General features: G+C 52.6%; 2 protein-coding genes across 9 annotated transcripts in view; one reads left to right on the forward strand and one right to left on the reverse strand.

Annotated features, from left to right (window-relative positions):
* Positions 1-22,895, reverse strand: part of CLSTN1 (calsyntenin 1) — a 225,498-nt gene that overhangs the window by 172,552 nt on the left and 30,051 nt on the right. The gene's annotated exons all lie outside the window — the stretch shown is intronic.
* Positions 205-22,796, forward strand: PIK3CD (phosphatidylinositol-4,5-bisphosphate 3-kinase catalytic subunit delta). 7 transcript variants are annotated; one of them, XR_010745248.1, is made up of 25 exons: positions 205-328; positions 3,668-3,741; positions 4,104-4,267; positions 5,757-5,985; positions 7,417-7,646; positions 8,407-8,586; positions 9,195-9,344; positions 9,629-9,718; positions 10,967-11,188; positions 13,944-14,040; positions 14,353-14,483; positions 15,078-15,137; positions 15,312-15,479; positions 15,970-16,091; positions 16,238-16,381; positions 16,929-17,028; positions 17,810-17,988; positions 18,193-18,302; positions 18,564-18,642; positions 18,879-19,046; positions 19,359-19,482; positions 19,848-19,993; positions 20,186-20,318; positions 20,812-21,160; positions 21,471-22,796. XR_010745248.1 is itself a non-coding variant. In XM_066334537.1 (24 exons), exons 3-24 carry the CDS (start codon positions 4,127-4,129, stop codon positions 20,947-20,949), a joined length of 3,141 nt encoding a protein of 1,046 aa, XP_066190634.1. In that variant the 5' UTR covers positions 205-328; positions 3,668-3,741; positions 4,104-4,126; the 3' UTR covers positions 20,950-22,796. The 7 variants fall into 7 exon arrangements, 6 of the variants coding, with proteins under 6 accessions (XP_066190634.1, XP_066190637.1, XP_066190639.1 ...); XM_066334537.1 differs by having other exon boundaries at positions 20,812-22,796; XM_066334540.1 differs by having other exon boundaries at positions 8,407-8,532; positions 20,812-22,796.

The following is a 22,895-nucleotide window of genomic DNA, read 5'->3' on the forward strand; positions in this document are numbered from 1 at the left end:
CGGGGCCGAACCCAGCGGGACCGGGGCCGAACCCAGCGGGGCCGAACCCAGCGGGGCCGAACCCAGCGGGGCCGAACCCAGCGGGGCCGAACCCAGCGGGGCCGAACCCAGCGGGGCCGAACCCAGCGGGGCCGAACCCAGCGGGGCCGAACCCAGCGGGGCCGAACCCAGCGGGGCCGAACCCAGCGGGGCCGAACCCAGCGGGGCCGGGGCGGGCACACGGCGGGCGGAGCGCGGCCCCTCCGCCGCCCCTCTGCAGGCGGGGCCGGAGCGGGGCCGGGAGCGCGGGAGCCCCGCAGCCCCCGGGACCCCCCGGCCGCCGGCGCAGGTGAGCGGGGACCGGGAACGGGGGCTGGGAAAGGGAACGGGGGCCGGGGGCTGGGAAAGGGAGCGGGGACCGGGAACGGGGGCTGGGAGCGGGGCCGGGGCCGGGAGCGGGGCCGGGGGCTCCGGGGAGCGCTGCGGGGATGGTGCGGGGCCGTCTGCGGCAAACGGCGGCTCCGCTCGGGCGCCTTCAGCCAGCGGCGGCGGCTGCTCGGGAAAAGCGCTTTGCTTTGCGGACAGCGGGGCTCTGCGGAGCCGCTGAGCTGCGGGATGCGCGCTCGGGGCCGCCCTTGGCGCTGTGTCCCCCGCGCTGGTGGCAGCGCTGGCCTCGGGGTGGGGATGGAAGGATGGAGGGATGGATGGAGGGATGGATGGCAGCGGGGCTGCTGTTTTGGCCAGGAACCACTCATCATCACCTGCCGGCCCGGCCCAGGGGTGCCGGTGTCTCTGCCTGGCCTCTAGGGTGGGTTGGGCACATGGTGCGTTGTCGCCGCAGTTGTTAGTCGCGGGAGAGCCAACACCTGGTCCTCCAGGCCTTCCCTGGGGTAGGACTCCTGCTGCCGGCCTCAGTTGTTCCCAGCCCTGTGTGTTTCTGCCCTGGGTTGGCTTCGGGTCGTGTTTTTGGCAGGGCCTGGGGAGCCTTTCAGGAGCTCCCAGAAGAGAGTCCTGAACATGGCGTGCTGTATGTGCCCGAGATGGGAACCTGGAAGTTGAATGTCACGATAGAAGTCATTAGAAACGCATGATTTGGTTTTTGTTTTCATCAACAAGATGGGCTTGGGTTTCTGGTATTGTGGATCCGTTGGGAGCAGTGGAGAAAGCCTAATTTCAGCAACTTCTTCAGCTGGAAGCTTTCGTTTATCACAACTTCCTCCAGCTCCCAGGCTCTGCCTGTGTTAGCAGTAACAGCAAGGGTGCAAGGATCTCACAGCACCTTGCCAGCATTTGAGAGTTACAACACCCCATGTGAGTTACAGGCTGTGCTTATGCATGTGAGAAAGCTGAAACACGGAGGAGTTTGTTGTTTGATGTAGTGCAGCAAACAGTTGTCACGTTTGGGAACGGAGCTTTGCACACTGTTGGTTTTCAAGCTTTTGCTTTAACCACTGACTATATGGTTTCCCACCGTGTAGTTCCTCAGGCAATACTGTGAACTTGCCTCAAAGCTGATAGAAAGTTTCCACCAGAGAAAGGTTCTTGAGGCTCCCATCAGATGCTTTTCTCTCTCTCTCTGATATCTCTCTGCCTCTCTCTCTCTGGTGATACTGTTTTACTCCCAGGATGAGGAATGGCTTTACATTTCTTTTTCTCTTAAGTTGCTTTGGCTGGATTCCTCTTTCCCTCCCTCTGGCTATTGCTTCTGGTTGGATCTAGGATTCTGCTGAGCTTGAATGATGGTACATTGCTGTGATGCTCTTCTGGAGCTGGGAGCCCCAAAAACTGCAGCCTGTTTTTATCACCACGTGTGCATTCTGCTTTCCTATCTCTTCTCTTGCTGACAGCCCCTTTCATCATCAGCCCTGCACACAAACGAGGTTATCCCCAGTTCAGATCACATTAGTGTAGTTCTGCTTCCATTACTTTCCCTGTGAGCCTGGTTTGTGGGAGTGTGTGTAAGGTGGGCACTGGACAATTTAAAAGCTCAAAAGAGTCTTTATTTCATTAAGGAAAGGGCCCAGGCCAAGGGATTCTTTGGCCACAGTGGCTGTTGAAAGCTTGGTCCTTGTAGTTTCCACACAACCAGAACACTTCCATGGAAGGTGGGAAAAAACCTGGAGAAATCTGTTCAGTTTCTCGAGGCAAAGGGGAGGAGGGAAGTCAGGCGGTGCAGGAGAACCCATCTATGCAGAGCTTGCCTCATGTGAGATCTGTCACACTGCATCAGATCTGAGCTCCAACAAGTAGAACATTCTGAATTTAGCAATGGGAAGGGGACACACTTGGCAAGTGATGTATTAGAGGGGCTGAAAGTCCAGAGTTATTCTTCCTTTGGTATATTCACGCCAGGTTGAAAAAATCCTGCATCCTCTCAATCAGGGAGTTTGGAAAGACAAGGTGTTGATCTTGAACTGATGTTGTAGTGCTCATGGCTTAGACAGGAACTGCATATTCTCTGGGATGTGGTGGCAGATAGAAATCCTCAGCAGAAGGAAAGATCTCAGCCATTGCTGTGTCTCTCTGCTGGTCGGCAGAGCTGTGGCGGTTTGCTGATTTAGGCTGAGGTGGCAGATACACCAGATGTAACCTGCTGTTTTTGTTGTCGATGAGCAGAAAACAAGGCCAGCTTGTTTTGCTTTATTCAAACTTGTAAACCTTTTCTCCTCCCCCCTTGCTCCCCTCCCTGCAGGCCCAGGGGTGGTTTGTGGTCTCTCTATCCGGTGCCTGGGTGATGCAGCCTCCGTGCTGAGGAAGCAGGACAGATAAAGCATAGCTCGTATTTCTGGGAATCCTGACCTCACTGCTGACAGGGAAGTGGTGTGCTCCCAGGACCTGGCAGATAAGATGCTGGGCTCCTTGTGCTGGAGCCCAGGGCTGGCTGCTGAGGAGCTGCCAGCAGGACTTTGTGGTTTGGGAATCAGCAGCACTTAGCTCAGCTTCTTTCAGAGGCTCTACACCCACAGCTGCAGAGCTGTGTTTGAAGTTGTGAATGGGGAAATTCTGTGCTGGTTTCATGGGCTGAGGACAGGGGACACAGACTTGCTCAGGGCTGAGCAGGGCTGGGTTTGGAGCCGTGGCTGTGGGGGCACCTTCCAGGCTGTACCCCTGGGATGTTCCTCTGCTGACCTGACAGGAAAACTCTGTGAGGGGGAATTGAGGTGAGCTGGTTTCTCTGCTGGGGTGGTTGGAGAGAATTAGAGGCACTTCCCTGTCTCCTGCTGGGAGCCAATGCCAACAGTTCCAGAGTCTCCCAGCACGTGGGGACACCTCTCTCTGCCACTTGTCTGTGCAGGAAACTGGAGTTTTATTATTGCTGTAGTATTTTGCTTGTGGGCAAATGGTTGGAGACTTTGTTACGTGTCTTTGAGAAAGGAAATGTCTGACAGGCTGCTGGGGAATGGCTTTTGTTTCATCCAGTGTTTGAAAACATCAGTTTGTACCTGCTAGTGTTCGGATTCTTGCTCTCTTCTTTGCATTCCTTGGATGTACTGAAAACAAATTGTAGCATCCTGCCAAGGGACAGGCTGCAGATGGGGTTAACAAACTTATTCTGATAGCCTCACCCTCCAACTTCATTTTTCTGTACTTGTGAAGGGGGGAGATGTACAGCAGAGTATTATTTGTTTGTGTGTATAAAAATGCGTGCATACTTGGAACCAGCAACAACTCTTTCTCCCTCTTGCAGACTGGAACTGAGCTCTGGAAAAACAAAGTGGAGCTTGGAGTATGTGGCCTGAGGATTGCCTTACACAGCCAGGGGTAGGAACTTACTGTTTCTCTTGGCTGCTTGGTCATAGATGAGCTATTGGGACAAGTGTCTGTTCTCCAGAGAAGAGAATTCTCCTAATTCTTTGTCAAATGCAGATGTAGATGTTAATCCCAGCCTAGAAGGGATTAAGAGAGGGTTGCATTAAAACAGAAGCAAATGCAATGGTTACATGTGGCTCAAAGGCACTGAAGTGGAATTTTTACTAATGTCCACGTTTTCCTGAGCTTTAAGGCTGTGCTGACCTTCCTTTCTTTAGGCTCTTTTGCACATTAATTTTCTACAGAGCCCAGCACAGAACTGAGCAAATAAACACGTAGTCAACAGCAACAGATTGTTTTTCCTTTTCTTGCAGGTGGTAGCTAAGCAGTGAGCAGGATGCCCCCAGGCATTTACTGCCCTACGGAATTCTGGTCCAAGGGGGAAAACCAAAACATCCAGGTGGACTTTTTGCTGCCCACAGGCATATACTTAAACCTCTCAGTGCCCTGCAATGCCAGCCTGGGCACCATCAAGCAGGTAACAGCCCTGTAGCAGCTGTTAGGTGGCAGGTCTGTGTTAGAGCCAGAGGCCCATCTGCTCCAGAGTTTGGCCTCAGTAGCACTTAGGATGAGAGTGAAAAAAGGGATTTGAGGTCATGTGAGAGGGCTATCCACAGGGAGAGAAGGATCTTTGGGAACTGGATAGTGTTGACAAGACTCGAGGAGCTCTTGGTTCCTGTCACAGATTTCATGTTGCTGGGAGCAAGTTATTTAACCCAGTTTTGTTTGCAGTGTGAGGAGCTGCTCTGTCTCACAGGACCAGAGCCAGCAGGTGCTGACTGTGAGATATTCAGGTGGGGGTTATTTAAATGCTCAGGTTGTGGGATTAACACTGCTCAAAACAAAAGGCAAGCACGAAAAAAGGGAAGTCAGTTAAAGGCAAATAAACCCACCCAGCAGTTCAGCTGGAGCCAGCAGTGTTGGCTGAGCAGCAGCCTGGGACTGCAGTCCAGGAGCTGGGGCTGTGCTCTGCCTTGGCTCTGTGCTGGGGGAGACGTGGTGGGGGACAGTGTCACAGTGTGCAGGATGACAGCAGGGTGACAGGGACAGGGTGACAGTGTCACAGTGTGCAGGGTGACAGGGTCACAGTGTGCAGGGTGGTGGCAGCAGGGTGACAGGGACAAGGTGACAGTGTCACAGTGTGCAGGGTGACAGCAGCAGGGTGAGGTGTGCAGGCTGAGGGTGACAGTCACAGGATGGCAGTGACAGGGTGCCAGCAGCTGGGTGCCATGGCAGGCTGACAGTGACCAGGTGGCAGGGTGACAGTGACAGGGGTCCCAGCAGCCAGGTGCCATGGCAGGGTGACACTGACAGGGTGACACTGACAGGGTGCCAGCAGCCAGGTCCCATGGCAGGGTGACAGTGGCACAGTGACAGGGTGACAGCAGCAGGGTGAGGTGTGCAGGCTGAGAGTGACACTGACAGGGTGCCAGCAGCCGGGTGCCATGGCAGGGTGACAATGACATGGGTGCCACCAGCCAGGTGACATGGCAGGGTGACAGTGACAGGGGTGCCAGCAGCCAGGTGCCATGGCAGGGTGACAGTGATAGGGTGACACTGACAGGGTGGCAGCAGCCGGGTGCCATGGCAGGGTGACAATGGCACAGTGACAGGGTGACAGCAGCAGGGTGAGGTGTGCAGGCTGAGGGTGACAGTCACAGGGTGCCAGTGACAGGGGTGCCAGCAGCCAGGTGCCATGGCAGGGTGACAGTGATAGGGTGACACTGACAGGGTGGCAGCAGCCGGGTGCCATGGCAGGGTGACAGTGGCACAGTGACAGGGTGACAGCAGCAGGGTGAGGTGTGCAGGCTGAGGGTGACAGTCACAGGGTGACAGTGACAGGGGTGCCAGCAGCCAGGTGCCAGCAGCCAGGTGCCATGGCAGGGTGACAGTCACAGGGTGGCAGGGGGACAGTGCCGAGGTGCCATCCTCCCAGTGGCAGTGCAGTGACCCCGTGTCCCCCGCAGGTGCTGTGGCAGCAGGCGCAGTATGAGCCGCTGTTCCACATGCTCAGCGACCCCGAGGCCTACGTGTTCACCTGCATCAACCAGACTGCCGAGCAGCAGGAGCTGGAGGACGAGCAGCGCCGCCTCTGTGACATCCAGCCCTTCCTGCCCGTGCTGCGCCTCGTGGCCCGCGAGGGCGACAGGGCCAAGAAGGTCATCAACTCCCAGATCAGCCTGCTCATCGGGAAAGGTCAGAGCACCACGGGGCCCGGCAGGCAGGGGGCTGTGCTCCTGTGCCAGCCAGCTGGCTGCCTCTGGGACACTGCTGGAGCCTTGTGTGCTCCTGTCCCAGCCAGCCTGGCCACCCCTGGGACACTGCTGGAGCCTTCTCTCCTCCTGTCCCAGCCAGCCTGGCCACTTCTGGGACAGTGCTGGGGTGTGCTCTGCTCCTGTCCCAGCCAGCCTGGCCACCCCTGGGACACTGCTGGAGCCTTGTGTCCTCCTGTCCCAGCCAGCTGGCCACCCCTGGGACAGTGCTGGAGTGTGCTCCTGTGCCAGCCAGCTGGCCACCTCTGGGACAGTGCTGGAGCCTTGTGTGCTCCTGTCCCAGCCAGCCTGGCCACCCCTGGGACAGTGCTGGAGCCTTGTGTGCTCCTGTCCCAGCCAGCCTGGCCACCCCTGGGACAGTGCTGGAGCCTTGTGTGCTCCTGTCCCAGCCAGCCTGGCCACCCCTGGGACAGTGCTGGAGTGTCCTCCTGTCCCAGCCAGCCTGGCCACCCCTGGGACAGTGCTGAAGTGTGCTCCTTTCCCAGCCAGCCTGGCCACCCCTGGGACAGTGCTGGAGTGTGCTCCTGTCCCAGCCAGCCTGGCCACCCCTGGGACAGTGCTGGAGCCTTCTCTCCTCCTGTCCCAGCCAGCTGGCCACCCCTGGGACAGTGCTGGAGTGTGCTCCTGTGCCAGCCAGCTGGCCACCTCTGGGACAGTGCTGGAGCCTTGTGTGCTCCTGTCCCAGCCAGCCTGGCCACCCCTGGGACAGTGCTGGAGCCTTGTGTGCTCCTGTCCCAGCCAGCCTGGCCACCCCTGGGACAGTGCTGGAGCCTTGTGTGCTCCTGTCCCAGCCAGCCTGGCCACCCCTGGGACAGTGCTGGAGTGTCCTCCTGTCCCAGCCAGCCTGGCCACCCCTGGGACAGTGCTGAAGTGTGCTCCTTTCCCAGCCAGCCTGGCCACCCCTGGGACACTGCTGCAGTGTGCTCCTGTCCCAGCCAGCCTGGCCACCCCTGGGACAGTGCTGGAGTGTGCTCCTGTCCCAGCCAGCCTGGCCACCCCTGGGACAGTGCTGGAGCCTTCTCTCCTCCTGTCCCAGCCAGCCTGGCCACCCCTGGGACAGTGCTGGAGCCCTGCTCGTGCATCAGGCCATCAGAGGTTTCACCTCCAGTGGATGCAGAGGGGAACACTGTGTGTGCAGAGCCAGGGAAGGTGGTGCTGGCTGCTGGCTGAGCACTGAGGTGTTGAGTCAGTGTGGCTGTACATCAGAAATGTGTGACTGCTGCTAGCTTGGCTGACTCTGGCCACGTGTTAAACATGTGCTCAGGGAGGCTTTCACAGACACTTGAGGAGAAGGCTCATTTCCCCCAGTGGCTGCAGATGCTTATTTTGCCTTCCTCTCGTACTTTCCATGCAGGTTTGCACGAGTTTGACTCTGTGCAGGACCCAGAGGTGAGCGATTTCCGCACCAAAATGTGCCAGTTCTGCGAGGAGAAGGCAGCCAAGAGGCAGCAGCTCAGCTGGGCAGACTGGATGGAGTACAACTTCCCCCTGCAGCTGGAGCCCATGGCCAAGGGCCTCGGGACTGGCTCTCTGCAAATCCCCACCAAGAACATTTTTGTCAACATCAAGTTCCAGTCTGGAGGGGTAAAGCACGAGCTTTTCTGTCACAGTGTCCAGTGGTCTGTGCTTTTCCTTTGGAACCCTCTGTGTGTGTGGAGACAGAATTATTTGTGCCTGGACAGTGTTTGTGTGTGTTCCATCTTCATTCTCCAGATTCTTTTGCCTGTGGAGGTGGTTGGGAGGGAACTGTTCTTTCTCCTGAGCATTCCTGGGTGTAGTGGTTAGCTGGAGGCTGAGGTTGTTGCATCTAAATGGGCTGGAAACCTTTTTTGGGGTAGGAAAGGAGCACAGAATCCAGTACTTGGCTTTGCTTGGGAAGCTCAAGAGCCTGCTCAGCTCATGCTCAGCAAACTCTGCTTGCAGGCACTGGTCTGTGCTGCCCATGGGCCCCTGCTGCTGCCTCCAGCCCTTGGGTCATGTTGTACCTGGGCATGAAGCCAGGTCACCTCCCTGGAGAAGGGCCTTCAGAGCAGTGTTTGGGCTTGGGGACCCCTCCAGCCTCTGCCCTGCTGGTGGAATGACTCTGGGAGGGTTTTTAATGACTGGCGACCACGTGAACTGGTGATTCTGCTTAAAATTGAAGTTCCTGATTTCCAGCCTTGTGCTTACACTGCTGGAACTTGCTCCTGCCCACTTTGGCTAACATCCCTACTTCTCCTTGGCTGATGTGTGTGTGACTGTCCTTTCCCATCCTGCTCCTCACTGCCAGCAGCAGGAATGTTGTTCCTGTGCGCCCTCAGCCCTGTGCTGGGTTCTGACAGTTTCTGCCTCCTTGGGATTGCAGGAGAGCTTCACGTTCCAGATCTCCCCCTGGGAGATGCCCATCACCTTAATGAGCTATGCCATTAAGAAACAGGCAACTGTGTTCCGCCACGAGACCGTGCAGAAGCCAGAGGACTACACCCTGCAGGTGAATGGGAAATGTGAATATCTCTATGGGAACTACCCCCTGTGCCAGTTCCAGGTGAGCCTCGTGTCTTGTTTATCAGTGACTCTGTTCCCACACGGCCTTCTCTTGCTGGGGGCATGGGTTGGGACATACTGGCGAGGAGACAGTGCTGTTTACGGGAGTGCAGCACATCAGTGCCAGGACCTGGGTGCCATTTAGGGCAAAGGGTACTTCTAGCAACCTAACAAATCCTTATTTTTGGTGGGGCAGTGGTCTAAGCCTGTCCCTGGGTGCCAAGTGCTGTGTAAATGCGTTTATAGGCTGTGGTTCTGGAGATACCTGCTTGCTTATATGGTGGGATGAGGGTTCTACTGGAAGTTGGGCAGGTAATCCCGGATCGTGTGCTCCTCTGGCAGGGCAGTCTGCTGCTGGGAGTGCTGAATCCTGCTCAGTGTTTTCCCTTAATGCAGCCCTGAGTCCATTGATGAAATGCCAGCTGTAAAAGGCACTTCATATTCTCAGTTCTGGCAGCATGAGGCCAGCGAGTTGCAGATTTATAAAGCGAGAGGAGATAACTGAGGAGGGGAATGGGATTGTTGGTGTGTCCCTGCCTGGGTCCCTGCAGGGGTCCCTGCTGGGCTGGCGGTGGCCTGGTGGCCCTGGCTGACCCTGTCCCCTCTCAGCACATCCGCAGCTGCCTGCAGAGGGGCCTGACCCCTCACCTGACCATGGTGCACTCCTCTGCCATCATTGCCATGAGGGACGAGCAGAGCAACTGCATCACCAGCCCCCCAAAGGCGGCCCCCAAGCCCCCCCCGCTCCCCAAGAAAAAGGTAAGAGGGGACAGGGACCCTGGGGTCACCCTGGGCTGGTCTCCCGGTGGGTGTGCTGCTCTTGGCTGGGGACAGCAGTGGCTTCTCCCTGCCCTTCTCGGGACAGGTTCCCAGTGTGGCTCTGGGGTGGGGGTTTCCAGCCCCCTCCACAGCTTCCCCGTTCTCCCAGGCTTCTTGCTCTTTGCTTTGGGACCCAAAAGCCTGGAATGGGAGATGAGTTCTGGTGTTTGCTTGAGAGGCCTCTGCTGCTCCTGTTCCTGATCAGAACCCTTTTCTCTTTCCAGCCAAACTATGGCTCCCTGTGGTCCTTAGAGCAGCCTTTCTACATCGAGCTGGTGCAAGGCAGCAAGGTCAATGCAGATGAGAGGATGAAGGTGGGTGCTGACTGACTCACTCTGGGGCTGGTACCTGTGCTTTCCCAGTCACATCCCTCTGGTGCCTGTGGAGGGGACAGTGGTGGCTGGCAGTGTGACCTCACCCTCTCCTCGGGGGCTTCATTCAGCCTTTGGAAAGTTTCTGAACTGCAGCACAGCAGGAGTGGGGAGGGAAGTGGCCAGAAAACAACCCAGGGTTAGAGAAGCTGCTGTGCTGCAAACAGAGCTGCTGCCTGAGGTGGTGGCACTGTACAGGGCTGGGCAGGGGACACCAGCTCTGAGGAGAGGGGTGGGAGACGTGGAGCCTGGCAGAGTGGGACACGTGGGGTGTTTGCCATGAAGGGGGAGCAGGGAAACCAGGAGAACAGCTGCCCTTTGGGAAGGGAAGGAAGCTGGGCAGGAACGTGTCACATTAATTAATATGCAAGTCTGCATGAAGTGAGAGGATGATAATGCCCTTACTGAGGCTGAGTAAAGACACAGAGCAGAACTGAATGTCTCAATGGACTGGGAAAGAGACAGGAGTAGGACACGGTGTTCAGGGGAGTGGCTGCCCTGTCCCATCCCTGTCCTGGTGATGTGCCTTCAGCAAACATGGCAAGTCCCTGTGGCCCTGCTTCCATGCCTGAAGTGTTTTGGGTTTTTGAAATTATTTTTTTAGGGAATTTTCTGTGAGCAAGAGACATGCTTTTGTAACTGTACTTACGTTATTAATTTTTTTTCTTAGGAGGGACTTCGTGGTGTCCCTCTGGTCTGGCCAGTGTGATTGAAATGGTTTGCCCTTGCTTCACCAACTTAATTGGTCTGTGTAAAATAGTATAAAAAAAAGACACATCTCAAAAATAAGGAAAGTAATTTTCAGCCTTCCAAATCTTAGAGTCTGTGTTGCTGTGGTGTAAAACAGCATCAAGTCCCCCGGGTTGATGGTGTTCTTTGTGCTCCCCTGTGCTCCAGACAGACATGAAAAGAAGGACACTCACACAGGTTGTGAGAACAAAAAAGAAGGACTTTTTTTTTTCCTCTTGGGTTTATATAGTTTTTGGAGTTTGATCAGCGACTGGGCAATGAGGTTGACACCTCTCTGTCCCCACTGGTCAAACAGAGAGGAATGCAGAAAACAATCACTCCCTTTATGTTACGATCCGAGAGAGAAACTCCCGTACGAAACCTGGAAACATCAGAAGGCTGAAAAACCCCAGCGCAGCACCCCTGGCCTGATGGCGTGTCCTGCCCTTTGTCCTCCCGCAGCTGGTGGTGCAGGCAGGGCTGTTCCACGGCCACGAGATGCTGTGCAAGACCGTGTCCAGCTCGGAGGTGGCCGTGTGCTCGGAGCCCGTGTGGCGGCAGCGCCTGGACTTCGACATCGGCATCTGCGACCTGCCGCGCATGGCCCGGCTCTGCCTGGCCCTCTACGCCGTCATCGAGAAGGCCAAGAAGGCTCGCTCCACCAAGAAGAAGTCCAAGAAAGCTGTGAGTGAGGCCGAGGCTGGGGCTGAGCTGCAGAGCGTGGGTTCTGTGCCTTTTTGCTGTCATTTCTCACGTGGATAAAACAGAATTTACCGGTAAATTCTTCACAGCAGGAACAGAGAAGTGGCTGCTTGTAAGAAAGGCTGTTTATATGTCACTTCTTCTCTAGAAAGACCATTGAGAAACATGCCCTGCATCTGGCTGGGCCTAAAGAGGAATCACTCACGTTGGTGTCCCTGTTTTGCTGTCCCGCAGCTTCCTTGTTTTGGAGTTGAGGTTAAACCATCATCTCTGTTGCGTTTTCTTTCTAACAAGGTCTTTCCTGCAAATCCCCAGTGGAGCAAAATGCCAGCTGGGGAGGGAGAATAAACTGAGGAGTGTAAACGTTGGTTATGGCAAAGCATTAGGCAAGGTGAAATTAAAAGTGCAGGTTCTTCAAGGTTACTGTTCAGGTGTTGAAAACTGACCACAGAAAGTGTTAAATCACTTTGGAAGTTCTTGATTTGAGTGTCTTAATCAGAGGTAGTGATATTTCTCACTTTCCAGAATTCCTAGCCCATTAATGATTTAGTAACTAGAAGTAGATCCAACTGCAGGCTGTAATTGAATTGCTGATTTCCCAGAGTTGTAACCTATGCCTCAAGCTCTTTGCATGTGAGAGTTTTTCTTTATGAGCAGCAAATGTGTTTGTGCCTCTGCAAATTATTGTTTCTGTGACCACAAAGACACTGTTCTGGTGCCTTCAGGAGAGGGTTGCTCATGCCAGCTGTGCTGGAGTGCAGAGGAATGAGGCACTGAGGAGTGTGATACAGAGGATTTCAGTTCTGCTCCCTCCTCCTCGCTGCTGGGAGGTTCACTGAGCTTTGTTGTGCTGACATCAGTGGAGTTCTCAGGGTTACTGTGCAGTCATGTCTGGGAGCAGCAGCCAGCTCATGAATCCTGCTTGTGGGGACCAATTTCTGGCTTGAAGACTTCAGGCTGGAAACATTTTGAGGCCAGGACCAGGATTAACAGTTTTATTGTTGGGTTTCTTTTTTATTTAAGAATAGCAGAACCCCAGCTCCTGCTGGAGGCTTTTGTTGGACAGAAGATGTGATTCATCCACAGGCTGGGATGTTTGTGGTCACACTGGAATAATTTTCAGCTTTGAGGCAGTCAGAAGGAAATCTTGCTGTTCTGATTGACAAAACACAACCAGTCTGTTCAGCTGAGTTGTTAAGAGGATCTCATTCACGTGTGTTCTGGTGCTGGGGAAAGGCAGGTGCATTCTGATGAGCTTTTAACATAAAATCACAACATTCCCTACAGCTGAGCATTGCAAAAAGGAGTTTTCCCCCACGGTGAGCTACAGCTCTGAGTGAAGAGCCCAGAAATCATTTCAAATGATTGGTAAGGGCAGGTTACAGAGTGCACCCGGATTTTTTGGTTTGTTTGGTTTGATTGTTATTTTTTTTCCTTACCTTTCAGAGGTTAATTCCATACGTGTTGTTTATATGCAGACTGTCCAGAGCAGATAGGTGGGACTAAATAATTCACTACCACAAAAGCAGGCCTGTTTGCAGGCTGACTGCATGAGTCAGAGGGTTAATGTCACCCAGAGGGTTGGCTTTCAGCATTCCTCTAAATCATGCAGGAGATGTCTCTTTTTAGAATGCTGGGTCCTTGTTTTGCTGGACCTTGTCCACAGAAATCTCGCCTTGTGTTTTGGCAAGCTCTGAGCTGTGGTTAGCTGTCATTTACTCTGTTAGAAAAGGTTATTGCTGCTGGTGTTTTATTTGCCTTTTCCCTGTGATCTGGAAGCTGCTGTCTCAAATGTGATTTTACTGAAGGTATTTGGAGTAACGCAATCAGCTCCAAGGTTTGGGAGTGCCTCATTTTGTCACCCTAGAGGGAGATGGGGGCCCTGTCACCTCCACGGAGTGCTTGGTGTTCCGTGGGGCTGCTGCACTGTCTGGAGTGCCCCAGGGGAACCAGCTGTGTCCCACTGTGGCCCCTTCACAGGTGACACTGCTGGTGGTGCCTGGGTGCAGAATTCCTGCCCTTTTCCAGCCTGTTTCTGTGCCTGAGCCGTGTGTGAGCTGGGCTCTGGGTGCTGCTGTATGAGGTGAAGTGTTCCCCCTGGGGAAGCCGGCTGCAGGAGAGCTGAGCTCACCCCTGGAGTGTGTCTGCTCTGGGCTGGGAGCTGGGTGAGGGCAGGGGACAGGTTCTCTGTCCTGGCCATGTCCCACTCACTTGCTGGAGTTCCTCCTCCAAAATGAGACTGAGTTGGATTTGTGGGATTTATTTTGGGGGTGTGGCAAGGGATTGGCAGCATAAAGTTTGATTTCTATAGATAGTGTTTATTGTTGTACAAAGAAGCCAAGCCTTTTTTTTTTTTCCTGTTATGAGCTATTTCTAGCATCCTTTGTCTCGTTTTCCAAAATCGTGCCTGCTCTGTGTTCCCTCTTTCAAAATTAGTCCTCCCTCCCCCTCAAATTGTGAAATATATGAAATAGTTCCCTCAAATATTGAGTGTGGAGTAGCAAGGCCTTTTTGGAAAATTAGAGATTCTTCAGCTGTGCCCAATATCAGATGGTGAAGTTGTAGACACATTTGTGGGGAGGGTTTGGTGCCATTCAGCAGCACACAAGGGAGCCCAGGTTTTGGCAAGTGCCCGATGCCATCCTGTGCTCTGGATTTTAGAGGAGGGGGGCACTCGGGATGTCCCTGTGCCCTGCTGCCCCTAGGGCAGCCCCCCACCAGCTCTGTGTCCCCACAGGACTGTCCCATCGCCTGGGTCAATGTGATGCTCTTCGACTACAAGGACCAGCTGAAAACAGGGGAGTGCTGCCTGCACATGTGGTCCTCCTTCCCAGGTATGGCAGGAGAGCAGAGGGAGCTGCTCTTTGGGGTCCTCCCTGTCCCCCAGGAAGAGCAGAGGCCACTGCTCTGTGCTGTGTTGGCAGCTGGAGCCCTGCCAAGGCCAGGCTTTGTAGAGCTTGGCTTTGCACGTGTCACCTGAGAGGTGGCAGCTCACCTGAGGATGTCACCTGCCCCTCACTGGGGACAGCTCAGGAGGGTGAAGTGCTCGTGGCCGGGCAGTGCCCAGGGACAGTCTCTGCTCTGCTTTCTGCACCAAAGCTTCTCAAGATTTGGGCTGATGGGTTTTTTTGTGCTCTGTTTTTCAGACGAGAAAGGGGAACTTCTGAACCCCATGGGCACGGTGCAGTGCAACCCCAACACAGAGAGTGCAGCAGCCTTGGTCATCTGCTTCCCCAGCGTGGCAGCATATCCTGTGTACTACCCATCCTTTGAGCAGGTGGGCACAGGGACACTTTTCTGGGAGGCACAGGAATTCCCTCACTGTCCCTTCCAGTGGGGAACCTCTGGGGCTGCCAGCAACTGGGACTGGGTGCAAGCAAACCTGGTGAATGGATTTTGTTAACTGAAAATTTCACTTTTTCCTCTAAACTAATGGACCTTTGAGTGATTACTTTTCCAGGCTATGAATTACTGAGGCAAAGCTGCTCTCATAGATGAGCATTTGTTTAAAAAAATGGGTTTAACTGAGCTGCCTTCAGACTGCATTAGGCTCTGTAGGAAGAGGAATAAAGGGGAAATGAGTGGAAGTAGGCAGCTCCCTCCCTTTCAGCAGAGGGATAACAGGCCACGTGTGAGATGGAGATTGTCCATCTGTCACTGCAAGTGGCCAGGCCAGTGGGAGAAGAAATGTGCCTGTTACAGGGGCAGGAGGAGGTCTGTGCTGCCCAGGAGGCTCAGAGGCTGTGCCAGGGAGAAAGGGCAGAGGTGGCAGGTGGCTGATCTCCAGTGCAGCATAAATGCCTGAAGTGATGGGGACTTCAATTACAGAGGAACTGAGGAGCCTTTCTCACCCTCTCTATTTGTGTCCCAGCTGCTGGAGTTGGGAAGGAACGGAGAACAACCCCGAGCTGCACCAGAAGATTCTGAGGAGGTGAGTTTTCTGGCAGCAGTTTCCAGCTGCCTGGTCTCATGGACTGGTTGTTTCCAGCTGAGCCCCCTCCCAGCATTGCTCACCCCAGTGGGTGGGGGCCCAGTCCTGCAGGGGCTCTGTGAGCTGGGCAGGTCCTGAGCTCTGTGTGCTCTTTGCTCTGCCTGCTGAGAGCAGAAGCTGCAGCTGAAGGAGATCCTGGAGCGCAGGAGCCACACGGAGCTGTACGAGCACGAGAAGGACCTGGTGTGGAAGATGAGGTATGACATCAGAGACCAGTACCCACAGGCTCTGGCCAAGCTGCTCATCATCACCAAGTGGAACAAGCACGAGGATGTGGCCCAGGTGAGGATGTTGGCTCCCTTTGTCATCCATCTTTCCGTGTCTGGGTTCCTGTGCTGTGTTTGGGAGCCCAGCTGAGCCAGGGATGTCTCAGTTTTCTCAGGGAGGTTCCCAGCTGGCCCCAGCTGAGGTCTGGCTCTTCTGGGCTCTGTTTGGTGCCGTGGGCTGTCCCAGATTTGCTCTTGTTTATCCCTTCAAGAAACTGGAGGGAAAAAGAAACAAACAAACTGACAACAAAAACCTCCTGTTTAATTCTTGGGAAAAAAGAGATCCAGATTGAATATTCTTAAATGATGGTAGGAGACCAGCACAAGCCACCTCAAGGGATCAGTTTTTGACCTGCTATCTGCAAACTTACTGTGAGGCATCTATAAATAGTGACCCCCCCCCATAAGGAGCTGCTCTTTCATCAGTAGAATTTCAGGTTTATATCCATTGTCATAAAAACCTTGCTCCTTTTTTTTCCCCCCTATTTTCCTTTTGGTGATTACAGATGATTTCCCTGCTCCAGACGTGGCCAGAGTTGCCTGTCCTGAACGCCTTGGAGCTGCTGGATTTCAGCTTTCCTGACCGTTACGTTGGGTCCTTTGCCATCAACTCCCTGAAGAAGCTGACGTAAGTGTTGTCCCCAGGGGAGAGGCAGAGCCTATTTCTGCTCAGGGCTGTGAACAGCAGTGACACCTTGTCTTCACGAGGCTTTTACAGGAACACTTGTGGCAGGGAAGACAAGGCTGTGGCTCACGTTCCCTGTCTGTCCACAGGGATGACGATGTGTTCCAATACCTGCTGCAGCTTGTCCAGGTGCTCAAGTATGAGTCCTACCTAGACTGTGAATTAACCAAGTTCCTGCTGGAAAGGGCATTATCCAACCGCAAGATCGGCCACTTCCTCTTCTGGCATCTGAGGTGAGGAGCAAATGTGTTAGGCTTTTTTCTCAGTAATCAAGTGAAACCAGCATTTACTGAATGTGGCTCTGTGAAGTGGGAACTGCTGCTTTTTACCTCAGGGGACTCAGAGAGAATTATTCCAGGACACAATATCTTTTTTTATTTTTATTTTTGGTCACTGTAATGGTGGTGTTTGGGACAGGTTCTGCTTTCAGAATTTATATATATTTGTGACTATATACACACATGTCTCTGAGCTGGAATTTGCTTTGGGTTTCCATGGCCACCTGCCAGCTCTGAGCCATAAACTCTGGACTGTTCTTGCTCCCCAAGTGATGTTCTCAAAAGAGGGGTCGGTGATTGAGTCACCCAGAAAGATGTTTCATCATCTCAAGCAATGGTTTTCCTCCATCATCTTCTGGGGTGGGGGCATTTATTTTTTCCTTCCCCAATTACACAGAATCTAAACAGCAGCCAAATATTGTGGTGTTGTCCCCCTCATTCCAGTGTGAGTGGGAGAGTGAGTGACTGCAGTGAGTCAGCTCTGCCTTACCCTCCCTGCCAGGTCAGAGATGCACGTTCCTGCTGTTTCCCTGAGGTTTGGCCTGATCCTGGAAGCCTACTGCCGGGGCAGCACCCACCACATGAAGGTGCTGATGAAGCAGGTACTGATTGCTTTGGGCCTGAAGGTTGCCTTCCCTCGGGCTTTGGGGCTGGTTCTCAGCTCTTGGCTTTTCCAGACTCACGTTGTCAGGAGCACAAAAAGCCCCGTAAGGGCTGATGGTTTTGGTGTGTGCTGGAGATCCCCAGCACGTGTGGCTTTGCTCATCCCTGACTCACCCACACAGTCTGTGTCCAGAATGGACTGAACTGTTCATAACTGCTGTTATTGGGTCAGTTGGGTGAGGTGATCACACTTGGCTCGTTCAGAGCACTGGACTCCTGTCAGTGGCTGTGTGCAGGCACTGCTGGCATCTGCCCACTCTGGAACCTCTGGAATCTCAGGGGTCTCTGTACCAAAGTCAGAAGTGAGGGACTCACCTCTAGACAAAGTTGTGCCCAAGATGTGCCCACCATCCAGTGCTGAGCAGCACAACCAGAACTCCCCAAAAGCACTGAAGGGCAGGCTGGGCTCTAGGTCTCATCCTCACTTCCAGCCAGTGCACCTCATTTCTTCCTTTGGTGCATGATAATGTGCTTTTTTCCTGCTGCAGTCATTCCTTGCAATGCCTTTGTGCCCAGCAGAGTATCCACAATTAATTATGGATCTTCCTCAGGTAGATGCTACTAAATTTGTTCTGTTGCAATGTGTGAAATTGCTGCAAATTGAGGAGGAAATAACAGATGGAACCAAAACTTACATTTTGCAGGAGATTTTAATGTTTTTAAGTTTTTCTCCAGGAATTTTTTATTTGTTGACCCCATTTCATCCCTCCCCTTTTTCAGGGAGAAGCTCTGAACAAGATGAAAGCTCTGAATGACTTTGTGAAAGTGAGTTCTCAGAAGGCCACCAAGCCTCAGACCAAGGAGATGATGCACATGTGCATGAAGCAGGAAACCTACAGGGAAGCCCTTTCCCACCTCCAGTCCCCCCTGAACCCCAACATTATCCTCGCTGAAGTCTGGTAAGGGAGAGATCTGCACCTCTGAATTTGTGTGAATTTTGTGCTTTGTTTTACACTGGAGCCAGGCTTTGGGTTATCCCAAGGTTTTCCTCATGGAAGTCCCAAATCCATCAGTGGGTGGAGATGCTGCAGGACTGGCAGCTTTTCAGGATGGCTGATACTTCAATAGATGGAAACTGATGGTAATATTTTTATTTCCTCTAGTGTGGATCAGTGCACCTTCATGGACTCCAAAATGAAACCTTTGTGGATTGTGTTTAATAATGAAGAGACAGGTGGAGGTGGAGTGGGTATCATTTTTAAAAATGGAGATGGTAAGTCTTTATTATGCCTGTGAAAATATATATTTTAATCTCAAGTATTTACTGGGGTGAGTGGCCTAAATCTGGATCATTAAGATGTTGTGTAAATGAGGGACTTTAGTGGTTTTTGGGTGAGTTTTTTGGTAGTAATCTGAAAATACATATCAACTCCCTTCTATATTTCACCTGCTTCTCTCCCATTAAGATTTCAGTGCAGGGTAATTGGATACCTTTGAGCAGTAAAATGATTTTTTCCTCTGTAATGCTGCCCAGATCTGCGCCAGGACATGCTGACTCTGCAGATGATCCAGCTGATGGACATCCTGTGGAAGCAGGAGGGCCTGGACCTGAGGTGAGCACAGAGCTGTCCCCCTGCCCTGAGAACTCAGGCCTGGGGAGGCTGTTTTCTCTGCTAGCTCCTTTTGCCCCAGCACGTCTGGCTGGTGTTCTGGGAGCAGCTGTGGGGCTGGGGAACAGAACTGCAGAGTAAAAAGGGAGGAGACAGGGCAGGCAAGGGGAAAGCTTAAAAATCACCAGCAGCCACTTGTGGGCAGGATTTCAGTGGAGGGGTCTCTCTCATCTCTGCAGGATGACCCCTTATGGCTGCCTCTCCACAGGAGACAAGACGGGGCTGATCGAGGTGGTGATGCACTCGGACACCATCGCCAACATCCAGCTCAACAAGAGCAACATGGTGGCCACGGCTGCCTTCAACAAGGACGCTCTGCTGAACTGGCTCAAGTCCAAGAACCCGGGGTGAGGGGCTCCCCTTTCCCCCCCGAGTCCTGCCTTGCTCCTTTTCCTTCACCTGTGCACAGCTCCGGGCTGTTGTGGCACACACCCTGCCTGGCACACCTGGATCTCCTTTCTCTTTTGGACACCTTATTCAGACCCCTTCAGTTACAGAGTTTTGCAGCTCCTTTTTGTAAAGCAGGGGTGGGAGTCCTGCCTCCAGAGGAATCCAGATGAACTTCCCTCCCTTCTCCTGCAGCTGAAAACAGCTCTCCCCGTGGGGCAGTACTGCAGTCCAAAGTAAAATTGTCTTTCACTCTTTCCTACCCTCTCCAGAGATGCCTTGGACCAGGCCATCGAGGAGTTCACCCTGTCCTGTGCTGGGTACTGCGTGGCCACCTACGTGCTGGGCATTGGGGACAGGCACAGTGACAACATCATGGTCCGGGAGACGGGGCAGGTAACCTGGGGATGGGAGCATGGGAATGTTGGCTCTTCCCAGGGGATGTGAGCACGGGGATACTGCCCCTTCCCAGGGGATGTGTGAGCATGGGAATGTTGGCTCTTCCCAGGGGATCTGAGCACGGGAATACTGCCCCTGCCCAGGGATCTGAGTACAGGAATATTGCCCCTGCCCAGGGGATGTGAGTACAGGAATATTGCTCCTTCCCAGGGGATGTGAGCACTTCAATATTGCCCCTGCCCAGGGGAGCCTTGGCCAGGCCATTCCTCTGCCTCCCTATGCTCAGATCTGCTGAATACAGTAACTGAAGAGAACTCAACACTTATATGCTAAAACAGAAAATATTCTGATTTTTTTTTCAGCTGTTCCATATTGATTTTGGTCACTTTTTGGGGAACTTCAAGACTAAATTTGGTATTAATAGAGAACGAGTCCCTTTCATCCTAACCTACGACTTTGTGCACGTCATCCAGCAAGGAAAAACTAACAACAACGAGAAGTTTGAAAGGTAAGTGCTGGGAGTTAAACCTGACTTCAGCTTTTGAAGCTCTAAACTTTGAGTATTTCCATCCATATGCAGCCTATAGCTGCCTGTACACATGCAAGCAAATAAATTATTAACTGGAGAGAGCAGGGGTCAGACTACAGAGCTCTGCTCTACAAAATGCTGGAGGCTGCAGTGTTGCTTTGCTCTGCACAGGTTCAGGGGTTACTGTGAAAGGGCCTACATGATCCTGCGGCGCCACGGGCTCCTCTTCCTGCACCTCTTTGCACTGATGAAAGCTGCTGGGCTGCCTGAGCTCAGCTGCTCCAAAGACATCCAGTACCTAAAGGTAAGGGGCAGAGCCCAGGTAAGGGGTTAAAAGTGAACACCTGATTGTGTGTGCGAGGCCAGAGCCTTAGAAACAGCTGAGCTCCAGAACAGTGAGTGGATGTCCAGTGCCCATGTGCAGGACATCAGAAAAGCCAGGTCCTGGTGCTCAGAAATCCCTTCAGGTTCTTCACAACGAGGGCAGCAGGTGCCAGTTTAAAAGCCCTTGGCTCTCAGTTCCTAGTTTGCCTCCTGAGTCATAACCACCCATCCCTGGCAGCTGCAGAACACTTTGTACAAGAACAATACAGAATCTGCTCTTCCCCTGCAATAATAGAAGCAGGAGGTGCAAGTGTTTATCAGAGAACAAACCTCCTTCAGCTACAAGAACAATTAAAAACCACTGATGGCTACTCCATTCCTCCTTTCAACGGGGCAATTTCTTATGAATAAATGTCTTACTGGTTGAGCAGTGACTTGCTCAGTGGTGCACTAATTTGTGCCTCTTGCTGCAGGACTCCCTGGCCCTTGGGAAAACTGATGAGGAGGCACTGAAGCACTTCAGACTGAAGTTTAACGAAGCCCTGAGGGAGAGCTGGAAAACCAAAGTGAACTGGCTGGCACACAACGTCTCCAAAGACAACAGGCAGTAGGGCAGGAGATGGAAGCCCAGCACTGACAGACAGGTTCCTAAAGACTCTGAATGGGGCAGTGTGGAACAGCCCCACCTTGTTCCGGAGATCACACACTGCTGCACGATGGAAGAACTGTTGGCCTGTCCTCAGCCACACCACCGTGGCTGCTGTAGATCTTTGGGGGACAAGGGAGAGACGTGAGGCAATAAATCTACTGCAAACAGTGAAGGTAGGTAGAGGTACTGTACCCTTGGAACTCCTTGAGCTTCAAATACATGTTTCCACGGAATAGCTGAGGCAGTTGTAACATCCCTCCGGTGTGCTAATGTCTGTATTTCTATTTTCTTGAAAATTTAGCTGAGCAGAGATCTCCCTGTGCCTGTAGCCCATCTTCTAGGTCACCACTCTTAGAGCTTAACAGCATTAACTCCAGCATGTGCCAGTGTCCTGAGGGGGGTCAGCCCAAAGCACACCAGGGCTGACTTGGACAATTGGTTTTACTCTGCCTTCAATGTCATACTGCTTTCTGTCTGCTCCAGAGGCCAAAGTGTTCTGAAACTGAGCTGGAACTCAGCTACTGCTGTCTAGAACTGATGGCACAAGAGCAGCTCCGGGGTGGTCACTGGATTAGGTGCTTTGCTCTCCAAAGTTAGGCTTCAGTTGAGCCTCAAGTAATTCCTGCATTTCTGCATTTATTTTGGTTTCAAACCTGAAAACGCCAAGATGGCATTTTCAAATTAAAATACTTACTGCTTCTTTTCATAATAGATGTTAAGCTGTGAGGTCTGTTCTGGTTTGGATCTGTCATACAAACCCTGTTGGCAGAAGCAGCAGTTCTGGCATAGAAGACACCTCATTTTAATTTAATCTAACCCTGGGAGAGCTCCTTTTCCTACTCCTTCAGGTGATACTGTGAGTGAGGCACTCGGGCCCCAACAGCTGCTTTGGTACTGAGGGAAATACTGCAGGATTTAGAACTCTCTGCAGGCTGAGCAGTGAGAAACAGTCCTGTGCTTCTGCCCCACTTTAGAGAGTAAATAGCGCTATTTCCTTGCTTATTAAACTAATTTACAGAGCAAAAAGGCTACACAAAAAAACCCTCTTGGGCCCTGCACAAGGTGAGATGCACTGAAACCACAGCCCTGAGGAGGGTCCTGTGGAAGGGAAGACACTACAGTTGCAGAGCTGGAGAAGCAGTTCTGGGGCAGTGCCAGGGCCTGGTGCTCAGGGGGCAGAGGCTCCCTGCTCCCCTCACTCCCTGCAGGTCTCCCAGCACAAAGGGCAGAGCAATGGCTCCTGTCTGTCACTCTGAGAAGTGCAATAACTAAAAGGTGCGTCAGTATCAACTGCAAGAACTGAGCAGTTTGACAGAGGTTACTTAGGCTGGAAAACTTGACTTACCTACAAGCAGTAAAAATTCAGAGAGTCATCGTGTGGACCTTCTTCCTTGTACACCCTGGGAGGAGCTTGGATAAATCTCTGACAGCTCTCTTGGGTCTCTTGACTCCAAATTTACAAAGCAGCAGCTCACCTGATGGTTTTCAGCCAGCTGAACTGTACTAAAGATTGAAACTTAGGTAATTTTCAAAAATGTTCCATTTCATTACAAGTGGCTTCTCATTTTTATAAATATGCTCAGAATGATAGACCTAATTCTATTTATTTAGAGATGTTTCTGTCATTATTTTTTTTTAACTCTGTACAAACTGATTGTGCTTATTCTGTTGCCTTTGAAAAAAGAAGTATTTTTTTAAGCCCAACCGTGGTTCTGCAAGAAGAGAATGTTTACATGTTCAGCTTTTCAGTGGCTTTAGGTACATGTTTTGTAAATAAGAAATAAAAGCTATTGACAGATTGTACAAAAATGCTGCCAAGTCCTTCTGTGCTTGAGAGCAATGGCCACAAAACTCTCCCCCAGCAGAGGCAAATTTAGTTTATATAACTGCAATCTACTTTGTTTCACC

Source organism: Sylvia atricapilla, chromosome 22 (assembly GCF_009819655.1).
Source record: "Sylvia atricapilla isolate bSylAtr1 chromosome 22, bSylAtr1.pri, whole genome shotgun sequence".
In the NCBI taxonomy this organism is placed as follows: Eukaryota; Metazoa; Chordata; class Aves; order Passeriformes; family Sylviidae; genus Sylvia; species Sylvia atricapilla.

Coding starts and splice junctions, on each gene's coding strand:
- PIK3CD (XM_066334537.1), top strand. CDS start 4,127: ATGCCCCCAGGCATTTACTGCCCTACGGAATTCTGGTCCAAGGGGGAA. Junction 17,989..18,192: donor ATTATCCTCGCTGAAGTCTG/GTAAGGGAGAGA, acceptor TATTTCCTCTAG/TGTGGATCAGTGCACCTTCA. Junction 20,319..20,811: donor AAGACATCCAGTACCTAAAG/GTAAGGGGCAGA, acceptor CTCTTGCTGCAG/GACTCCCTGGCCCTTGGGAA.